This window comes from Pteropus vampyrus, unplaced genomic scaffold (assembly GCF_000151845.1).
Source record: "Pteropus vampyrus isolate Shadow unplaced genomic scaffold, Pvam_2.0 Scaffold50, whole genome shotgun sequence".
Classification (NCBI taxonomy): Eukaryota; Metazoa; Chordata; class Mammalia; order Chiroptera; family Pteropodidae; genus Pteropus; species Pteropus vampyrus.
In genome coordinates this window covers 3,660,708-3,672,071 of record NW_011888831.1, presented here as the reverse complement: position 1 = coordinate 3,672,071, position 11,364 = coordinate 3,660,708, and the positions used below count along the sequence as shown (strand labels likewise).

The following is an 11,364-nucleotide window of genomic DNA, read 5'->3' as shown; positions in this document are numbered from 1 at the left end:
TATTCACAGTGGCCAGGACATGGAAGCAACCGAAGTGTCCTCTGATAGATGATTGGCTAAAGAAGCTGTGGTTCATATCATATATACAATGGAATATTACTCAGCCATAAGAAGAGATGAAATAAAACTAAGTTTTGATCTGTAAACATTTGATCCTAGAAAAGAACAGAGAAATTATAAAAAAAGAAAAAACAACTGTGGGAGCCATTTTCTATGTAATGGCTTATTTTCTCTGTGGTCTTCTTTTAGGTGTTCTCACTGTGTGTTGAAGTAAAATGTAAATAATATTGTGCAGGTATGCCCCTATTAGGTTTAATTTGGCTGTGCTTAGAATTATAAGATTGTTAAAATAGAACCTTAGCCTGCTGGTTTTACCCAGATTAGTAGAGCATGCCTCTTCCCGAACATGGCTAGAAATATTTTTGTTAGGTTTATTGTGTGTGTTTAATTTTTAAAGATTTTCTCTATATATCTTACCTTCTAGATTTTGTTGATTGGTTAGCTCCTTAATGATACTCCCATCAGCTTATTTTAACTGATACTTGACCTTCCAGCCAGTCCTCATCTTTTATTAACCAGGAATGTACGTTTATTTTGTTGACTTGCATACAGTTTCTCTAACTTGATGCCATTCTCTTCATTCCAGTGCATAGCTAGTTTTGTATTGTTTCTGGGAAGTGTCCCAATGATTGCCATTCACAGTGTAAGTTATTACTTAATTTTGACAGCTACTGTGTGAAGACATTCACAGGACACAGAGAATGGGTACGTATGGTGCGGCCAAATCAGGACGGCACTCTGATAGCCAGCTGTTCCAATGACCAGACTGTGCGTGTATGGGTTGTAGCAACAAAGGAATGCAAGGCTGAGCTTCGAGAACATGAGCATGTGGTAGAATGCATTTCCTGGGCTCCAGAAAGCTCATATTCTTCCATCTCTGAAGCAACAGGATCTGAGGTACTGTGATTTATATGTTATTTTGTGATTTTATTACTGATTTCTGAGAACTAGATAACTTTGCTGATTAATGGGGCCATTAATGCATTTAAAAATCTGCATTCCAGAATTCTGAATCTTGAAATTCTTTACTCTTTGCAACTTGCAGATGTGTTTATATTTTTAAACCAGTGATTGTTATTTCTGTCAGCTAACCTTTAATTGTGATTGGGGATGTGGTTCTCCTGAGGAGTAAAATGGTCATTCTAATTTATCTTAAATGTCATTGTTTTACAAGTATACCAGTGCAAAATAAAACTATGGGAGAGGTTAAAGTTTTCTTTTAGAAGAATAGCTTCCTTTAAGTAACAGTTTTATTTATAAAATAATTTTTGGTGAAATGCAGTTCAGTATTTAAGTGTTTTAAATGAAGAATATTTTATATGGAGGTCATTAATACGCAATCATTAGAAACAGTAGCTGAGTCTTGATTTTTATTATTTCTTTATGATTCTTGTGTTCCTCATAATTTTATTTTTTATGATTAGTAACCTTAAAAGTAAATTATAGAATATTATTTCTGTAAGTTTTTATGAACCAAAATTAAGCACATTTGTTTTTTATAGAGACATTCATATTGTGGATTTTTAAAAATTATATTTTAAGAAATAAAGGAGAAACCTACCCTCCCCACTGGCCCCCCTCCAGACCCCCCAATTTTTTTTTTTTTTAAATGAAGCTTCCATTGTAATTTCTAGTTTGGCTGGCCGGTTGCATTTTTAAGTTCTTTTTACTGCCCTCTGGTGGTGGTTACTTACCGTATATCATAAATTTGATTCTGACTGGACTTTATATCTAAAAACTGAATTATATCATTTTTAAATCCTTCTTGATGACAGAAGTCTTGAGCAATAGATTTGTCTTGATCTTGTAGAAACTGAACCTTCCCCCTTTAATTTCCCCCCGCCCCACTTCCACCCCTGACCTATGGATGTTGCCATTTCCCCTTAAGAACTGGACCTCCGAAGTCGGGGTGTCTTCTCCCACACGCTTGCGGCATGCTCCTTGGGCCTGGAGCCTCCGGCATACTTGAGGGGGCCTGGTGCACCCGGATTATGGTCCGTGGCTCCACCTGGGACGTGAACCCAGGACCTTCTGTGTGTAAAGCCGACGTGCTAACCTCTACAGTATGGAGCCACCCCCTAGAAACTGAATCTTAACCTAAGTTATTATCTGGGTCCTACCCATGTAGCCTAGGTTTGTTAAAAGACTTGTGCATTTTGATAGAGAAAAACAAATTGAATAAATCCTGGAGATCTAATGTACAGCATGGTGACTACAGTTAACAATACTGTATTATGTACTGGAAAATTACTAAGAGCATAGATCTTAAGTGTTCTCACCACCAAAAAAAGGAGGAGTGGTTATGAGAGGTGATGAATATGTTAATCAGCTTGATTGTGGTGTTCATTTTGTAGTGTATATGTATTTCACAATATCAAGTTGTATGCCTTAAATATATACAATTATTATTTATCAAAAATTACAGTTTTATAAAATTGGAAATATAGATCATTGCTACATAGAAATCATGTAAAATCTTTACATAACTTCTTACATGGGAAACATAACTTTTATATGTTTTCTGTAGACTAAAAAAAGCGGCAAGCCTGGGCCATTCTTACTGTCTGGATCCAGAGATAAGACTATTAAGATGTGGGACGTCAGTACTGGCATGTGCCTTATGACCCTTGTAAGTTCGAATAATCTTGCTGCTGCTTTTGCATCTTTACTGTGTTTATACCTTTTGAGGTTAGATGTCTTGTGATATCTATTTAATATGAATTATTTTAGGCTTTAAAATAACTTCTTTATAAACATACTTATATTCCATCATTACAATGATATGAAAATTATTCCTATTCAATATCATGTTATATAAGGGATCTCCAAAGCCAGTCAGTGTTCAGAAGGAGATCCTAGCTCACTATATCTTTAAAAATAATATATTTTTTGTGGATAGCAAATGAGTATAGACTCATTTTTAAAACTGTTTCCTTCTCTATTTTATTTTAGTATGAATTCTTTAACTATTACCTATTTTTTCGCACGTTTCAGTTTATTTGGTTTATTTTACCATTCTGAAATTAATGGTGCTAGCTTTATGACTTAGAAATGCTTATTTCATTTTAGGAACCCCTAGATTTCAGTATGTGGGTATATAAATGGTAGTAAAGATTTCTGGGCATTCTTGTTTGCCTCAGAAACTTCCAAGGGTATCTATGAACGTTAATTCAGTAGCAGTTTTTGTAATTTGGCATCCATGTTTGTTAAGAGGATCTACATTCAAAATCAGAAAGCATGTCCTCTCCTCTTCTGTAACAATACACGTCATCATTCATTTCCCTGAAGGATTCTGGCTCCTATTTTTCAGCAGAAGGAGGTTATGTTTTTTCTGCTTTATTTTGGTGTGGCCACAAGAAATGTGATTTGATTTGTGTTGAGTCTTCTACATCTAGTGATGGTGACATATAAGTCACTATAATAGACTGACGTTGTAAGTAAGGGCACAGGCACAGTAAACGAAGGCAAAGGATATGTCGCCTTGGACGTCTTTTTTTTTTAAATAGCTCTTTTTTTCAGTAATGCAGTTATTTACAGTTCAGAAAAATTTAGAAATACACAGAAAAGCCAAAATAAGAAGATGAAAATCAGTTAGATCACTGTACCATATCTGATACCTACCAAATATATTTTCTAGACTTGAGCTGTCCAATAAACTTTCCGCAATGATGTTCTGTATATACACTATCCAGTATGTAGCTTCTTGCCATTTTGCAGCTATGGAGTTCTTGAAATGTGGCTAGCAGGACTGAAGAACTGAATTGTTGATTGTATTTAATTTTAGTTTATATTTAAACAGCCACACTTGACTAATGGCTACCCTGTTGGATTGTGCAGTTCTAAACCTTTTTATTAAAGTACTATGTAGATGAATATGGTAGGTTTTTTTAAATAAAAAGGTTATACTGTACAAACTGCTTTGTAGTAAACTTTTAATTTAGAAGGTTATATTGATACTTGCTCATGTCATTAGATACTCTACACTGATTATATACAGTGTTTTGATGAACGTCTTTGTTAACTAAATCTCTGGGCACATTCTTCATTATTTCTTAGGCTAAATTGCAAGAAATGGAACTGCTGGGAAAAGGGATTTAGATAGATGGATGGATGAGTAGATATGCAAAGAATGCCTATATATCCTTCACCTAGAGTCACCAGTTGTTGACATTTTCTCGTGCGTGTGTACATGTGTGTACATTTTGCTGAACAATTTGTGTTACTTGTAGATATCATGACAACATGTATCTCCTAAGAACAAGAGTATTCTACCATTAGCCACGATAAAATTATCACACTCAAGAAATTTAACAAATAGTGTCCTTTATAATTTTATTTTAGCCTCTGTCCAGGAGCCAGTTAGGTATCACACATTGCATTAACTGGTCATGTCTTGTTAGTTTTCATTTTTCTTTAATCTAGGAGAATACCCTAGACTTTTTTTTTTTTTGGTCTTTTTCAGCATTGACTTTTTGTGTAGTTTCAATGCACTATGAGTAATGACTTACTATTTTCATAGATGCCCTTTAAACAACTTATTCCTTTACTAAGTCAGATACCTTTTTATTTTGAAGGTGGGTCATGATAACTGGGTACGTGGAGTTCTGTTCCATTCTGGGGGGAAGTTTATTTTGAGTTGTGCTGATGACAAGACCCTACGTGTATGGGATTACAAGAACAAGAGATGCATGAAGACCCTTAATGCGCATGAACACTTTGTTACCTCCTTGGGTATGTATGAGTTATGTATTTTCTGAGCAATTAAATTTTGGAGCACCAGACGTAACAATGTTTTATGTAATCATGTGGACTTTTCCAGGTAAGAAATGACCATGTTCTTTTAGAGCAGAATAGAGAAGACAGGTTTCCTACCGTTTGTTTTAAATTCCCTTTTCCTTAATTCTCTCTTCATCATCAGCCTTATAATAAAAAAATTACTTTCTCCATTGCACAACATTGGTTTTGGAAACTAGAATTTCGAAGAGGATGCTTACTAACCACTCTGATGGGTAATTTTTCTCCCCTATTAGCTTGTGAGTTTCTCAAAGGAAATCTTACTCAACCTTTTTTCATTGGCAGATATGTGCTGTCATGTACTGGGAACTCAGGGAATTTAAGTTTAATAAACATCCTTACTATCATTTGGATCTGAACCTAGAATTGAAGATAGTGAATACAATAAAATATAACACACAGGCTAGGTTGTGGTGATTTAACGATGAAGATAAAGCCTCAGCAGAATAGGGCTAATGCCCACCTCACAGGATGGTTACAAGGATTAAACATGAATATAAAGCATTAGTATTTATCTTAGGACATAATAAGTGTTCAGTAAATGGATACATTGAGGCTACCATTGTTAGATTTGAGTGTTTATTCAGCCTCAGTTGAGATGAGAAGTAGTTGGCATAGGTGTTTTGTTTTTGTTTTTTTTTTTTTGATGTATTAGTACAGGATTTAGTCATTAAGTCTGTTTCTCTAACACCTAGTTGGTTAGCTTGATACTTTCTAGAGGTGGGTGTGTGGGTGTGTATAGAAAAAAAGGTGTATTTCTGGCCTTTGGACTTGTTTATTTTATGATTTATTAAAAATCACATCTGGCTCAATCTGACTTTAAAATAAGCCTTTTTTTTTTTTCCCTTTCAGATTTCCATAAGACGGCACCATATGTGGTTACTGGCAGTGTAGATCAAACAGTAAAGGTGTGGGAGTGCCGTTGATTGAGTCTCATTTGGCCCCTGCTCCCTTTTTCCTCTGGATGCACTCTGATGATACCATGGTTACCCCATTGAGCTCTGTTTAAATAAATATTGTCCTTTCATGTAAATTATTCTGGATGTAGATTGAGCTTATTAAATGTTACACACAAAGTATTCATGCATGGTGAATCCAAATTGTATACTGTAAATTTACATACGTTGTCTAGAAGTACCATAGGGTTTAAAAACCTGGGCTGGCATTGGTCACACCAGGCCTAAGAAGGCAGAAGTTGAATAAATTGAACTAGGGCACTAAACTGAATAGTTGACAGTGTCATTTTATGTTGAATTATTAATTCCTGTTTTTCTGCTATCTGTTGGTGCCTGACTTGATGGCCTCATTTGGGGGAAAGTGGTGGTTATTAGGGCTTTTTCTGAAATGTGTATCTATGTAACATCACTTAAGTGTGCTTAATAAATCTTCTTTAAAGATGTTAGATAATAAGGCTACAATTCAAAATCTTCTGAACCATCTATGTAATTACTGAGGATTTATACATTGGAATTTTTGTCATGACACATTTGCCAAATCAGTAGAATACATTTGTTTTGGCAGCCTGTCAAGCAAAGGTTAGTGGTATATTTATGTAAGAAAATGACTGTAAATCTTAAGAAAAATCTCAGCAGCTAATAGCAAATCATTCATTTCATTTGGGTCTTAATGCTTTGTAAACAGGTTGAAAAACACTGTAATACTCTAAGCTTCTATTTTCCACACTAGACACACTTCTAGTTGTATTCTCCATACTGTTAGACTGTATAGTGATGTGACTTCCAAGTAGAAATTAATCTTCCCATTTGAGTGTGTCATGGTACAAATCACTATTTGTTTTTGTTTTTTAGGGATGTGCAATGTGCATTACATAATGACAGAAATATTGAAAAGGTTATGTTTGCCCATTTCAAGGGAGTGGGAGAAATACATCAGTTTGTTTTTCAACATGAATCTGATATCAATTTGAACTGTGTTTAACTTAACAAGTTTTAAAAAAAAAAGACAGGGTTTAATGGAGCGTGCATAAAAATATGTACTGTTTTCACCATTTGTTTATATGTAAATGTTTATAATATATGGGCCTGTCTATTAAGTAGATAAGTCTGTATATGTATATCGCACACATACAACCTCCATGTCCTTGGGTCTTGGGTTTTTGAAGAAGTGCTAAAACATACAAATAGAATAAATCTTGCTGTGGAATACCATGCTTTAGAATAAACCCTTTTTGATCGTAACGCTTCTGAAAACTAGGTCTGACTCTGACTCTGTGGATATGTTACCCAGCTAAAGGAAAATCATTTCCGTTATCCTCCCTCCCCACTCCAATTGGGTCGTTCAGCATTTTACACATCCCTGATGTATATTGTGATCCAAAGTTACTACGAATAGGTTTAAGATAATTTTTATCGATGACTTTGGAAACAATATTCCATTACAGCTAATTAATAAGTAATTTCATTGCTTAGCTAACCAACAGTTTTTTTAAAGGTCATATGAAAAGTTAACAGAACAATGAAATAACAAAGACAGTTTAACAAAGAAATTTATCCTGAATTGCATTTTATTCATTTGTGTAATACGTGATTTTTTTTAAATGTCCCTTTTAGTAATTAATGGAAATTTGGTTTCTGAAAAAGACAAAGGGTTAGAGTTAATGTCCTGTAGATACACAGAGAATAGGCTGTATATTTACTAGAAGCAGCTTTATGTCTACTTTGTGTCTTTTTGTTTGCTTTTTTTTTTTTTTAATTCCTGAGAGACGTCTCTAGAAGGAACAGTGTTTTGAAAACTAATGGCTATTTTTGAGGACAAAAATTACAACTTAAGCTAATTTCTTAAATACAGTAGAATAACTTTCAGAACAATATTGCCTCATACCCTGCTCACATTGAGAAGTCTTTTTTTGTTTTCCCTTAGCTGTTCTGACTGGATTTTTCTACAAAAGCTATGGAAAATATCTTTGTTCTTGTTTGCTGCTATTTCCTGTCCTGTTTTAAGAACTATAAATACATAGAAATGGTGCATCTTAACATTTGTTTGTACATGTATAAATGTCTTGTATTTTAATTCATTTTTAGCATGTAGCAACAAATTGTTTAAGGGTAAGCCACAACATCTAGAAATCACTCATAGATTTGAACAATAAAGGAAAAAATGGTACTGATTTAGGAGGAAACAAAGTTGCTATCTGCTGGGTTTTTTACCCTGTAGCACACAGTGACTTTCATTGACAAAGAAGGAGAAACGTTGCTCTGTAAACAAAGTTATCCTTACTTGGGAGATGCCACAGCCCGCTGCTTAGTTGAGTTACCAGACATCCTCCATTTAAAAAGCAGCGAACATTGAATCTCAGGGATGGTCCTCAACTGGATCCAAATGTAACGAGCCCTGTTTGAATAATGAAGAGGTGGGGGAGAACGATCCATCCACAATCCGGAATCAGATTTGCAGAGGTTTCCTGCACTGTTGTTTGACACTGCCCTGTTGATGCCCTTTCTTCCTGTTTCTTCCATTTTCTCTGTCTGCTGTCTAACCCTGTGCCTTGCCTGGGATACGTACAATGATTAGGTTACTGGTTTGGATTATAAGTAGAGGAATTTATTAATTGGTTTAGAGGTTCACTGCTGCTTTGTCACTTTCTCAATCAAATTGGCCATTTATTTAAGAAATAAAATGCTGGTAGAACTGCATCCTCAGATGATTATTGACTTTGTGTGTGTGTGAAGACAGACATTCCAGTGCCACCCTAATATAATGTGCCCAAGAAGTCCTAGCTGCACTCTTGAAAGTGCAAGCCACGGAAACTGTAGTTTAGATGTCGCTTGGAGAATAGTTGCTTTTTGACATGGAATCTTGCACTTTAGGAGACTAAGACCGTCCAGTTTTGTCCATGTGTGGTGTGACCAGTGGTGTGCCCAGAGCACTGCTCTAAAATCGCTAGTGTTAGCAAGTTGTCCGGGCTGTGGGGCAGGCGCTCTCTATAGTCTTTGGAAGCTTTGGCTCTAGGTCACCAAGCCCAGTCTCCTTACTGTCAGTGCCCTGCTCTCCTGTTTGCCTCTTTCTGTTTCTGTGTGAACTTCCAGGTAATATCACTCATTAAATAGTTTTTTTAAAAAATTTATTTAAAAAAAAAACTATTTAAAGGATATTTTGTTGACAGTGGTGGCTTGATAATCCTTAAGCAACTGAAGTTAAAATTGTTGAATTAAAGGACAAGGCACTTAAATTGGTTACTCTTTCTGTCCAGCTGTATATAAGTCCAATGTGTTAATCTAGATGATGCAAAGAATAATCTCCTGGTAGAGAAGCAACATGTACAAAATCAGTGAAAAAGGTTCTGTTTTTTTCCAGTGGGGTGGGGGGAGGGCAAGCTGGATTTACAAGTCACAACTGGACTGAACTGGCCTTTTTATCTTTCCACTATATCATGTAAGTAGCTGCTTTCTTGTCCTGCCTATCCTTCAGGCATCCCTAAAGCTCACTCTGAAGATTACAGAAACAAACACAAAATCTTCGAATTAGAAGTTGATTCTGACACTGACATGAAGGCAAGCATTGATTTCATATGAACGTTGCAGAGGTGGTGATCGGAGAAAACAGTTCCCCAGATTGTAAGAGTTAACTGAAGATATTGACACAATTTTAAAAAGTCAGTAAAGGAATGTATATAATATTGCTCTTGTGTTTTACAGTAAGATTTGTTGCTCTCAGACTGTGTAAAACAAAATTTATTCATGTTTTCTGCATATTAAAAAATCTTATTGTACCAATTGGTAAACTATTAAATGCCTATAAAACTAGATGTGATTTTTTTTTTTTTTTTTTTTTGGTCTCCTTGTGCACAGATTTAAAACATTTAAGTCCTAGAAGAAACTGGGACTGTGTTAAGCACTAGTCATAGAGTAAGGTGCAATTTGGTGATGGGGCAGTAGGGCCTTGTGGAAGGCTTTTTTTTCCCCATTATGGCAGTGCCATCGCCGCCTGTTCTGTCTGCTTCCTTCTATTTGGAGGTATGAGCTAGGTGCCATGGCTCTTCAGGTGGTGGGCTAATTCTTCAAGCTCCACCCTCCGCTCCAGCATCCCTTTCTGACAGTGTCTCTACAGCTGAGGCCAGAGAGTTTAAACCAGGAATGACCTATTATATAGCCCTTCCTAAAAAGTCTTGGCCCTCTTGTGGTCAGGGGTGCAGAGGTAGGACTCCCTATTGCCCTTTGTTCTCAGTGAGCCTCTTATTCTGCCCAGCAGTCTTAGAATCTTGAAGATTTTTAATACTTTAAAACTTCACCTTTGCCCCAGAAGCCCCACTGCTTTCTCTGCTTTACATGTGTTGGCCATCCTGCCTTTAATCTCCAGACTAGTACTCACCTAGCCTCTAAAGTGCTGTTAGGGCATCCATGAAGTCTCCAGCCTTTTTTATGTATAAAAGATTGATGTGGCTCTTTTCTTACAGCCCAGTTGCTTAACTGCCTGCTGGTAGGATTGGACTCACTCCCCAAATGGAAGGCTGGGCTAGTAGCACCAAAGTAATTTGCTTGATGTTACAATTCCCTATGTTTTGCAACTTTTTCTTTTACTTCGAAGATTTTTCCCCTAGATCCAGATTATGAGCCTAACCACTTTCCCTAGGGGTGGAAGTTCTAGCCTTATTATCACTAGGAATGCAGTTAGCAGATGAAAACCTGTTGAATAACTCAACTGGTATGTCACATCAAGCTTCCTTCTAAGATTCATGATTGTGTCTGTCCCTAATGGAGGATGAGCGATAACAAAAGTGGAAGACTAGGTGAAATATTGCATCCATGTGCACCATGTGACAGCTCTGTCCCTGTTTAGTCTTTGGTGAAACGTCTTACATGCCGACAAAATCCTCAACTACTGACATACCAGAATCCTCTAGGAAAGTGATAAAGTGTGTTCCCTAGGCTAGCAGCAGCAGCAGCGCCTGAGTACTTTGTAAAAATGCAAGTTCTTTGGTTCCAGCTCAGACCTGCTGCATCCAAAACAGGATGGGACCCAGAAAACCTTGTTTAACAAGCTGTCCAGACAGTTCTGGTCCAGGCTCAAGTTTGAGAACCACTGATCTAAATGATTCAACTATTCATTGAAGAAAATTTAGACAAAAGTCACTGGTCTCTGGGCCACATAGCTGGCGTTTGAACTCAGATCTTTCTTTTTCACCTTTTTTACTCGTGGAGTTTGTACCTTTGTATTTTGTATGGCTGTCATTCCACCAGCCCTCTTTCAGTAAAAGTGGAGATAGAGGGACTAAGAGGAAAATAACCTGACATTTGAATACCTGTTAGTTGTCAACACTTAACCTTATTCTTAATAGGCACTCTTATTCTCACATATGCCCCCTACTGACAGATATTAGTGTATTTTTATAGACAAAACAGGTTCACTTAAGGTGAGGTCATATACCAAAAGGTATTAATTAAAGGGTGAGCTGGCACAAACTCAAATATGCTTGTTCTTTCTTTTATCTGGTTCTGCCTGTATAAAGCATCTTATTAGCCATTTAAGTATAAGGAGGACTTTGACACCTTT

At 36.3% G+C, this 11,364-nt stretch overlaps 1 protein-coding gene across 1 annotated transcript in view; it reads left to right on the top strand.

Annotated features, from left to right (window-relative positions):
* PAFAH1B1 (platelet activating factor acetylhydrolase 1b regulatory subunit 1) overlaps positions 1-9,617 on the top strand; it is a 66,241-nt gene extending 56,624 nt beyond the window's left edge. Inside the window, 4 exon segments of the mRNA XM_011359836.2 lie at positions 729-957; positions 2,588-2,689; positions 4,635-4,791; positions 5,707-9,617. Coding sequence (XP_011358138.1) covers positions 729-957; positions 2,588-2,689; positions 4,635-4,791; positions 5,707-5,780 — 562 coding nt within the window. The 3' untranslated portion in view covers positions 5,781-9,617.
* The last annotated feature ends 1,747 nt before the right edge of the window (positions 9,618-11,364 follow it).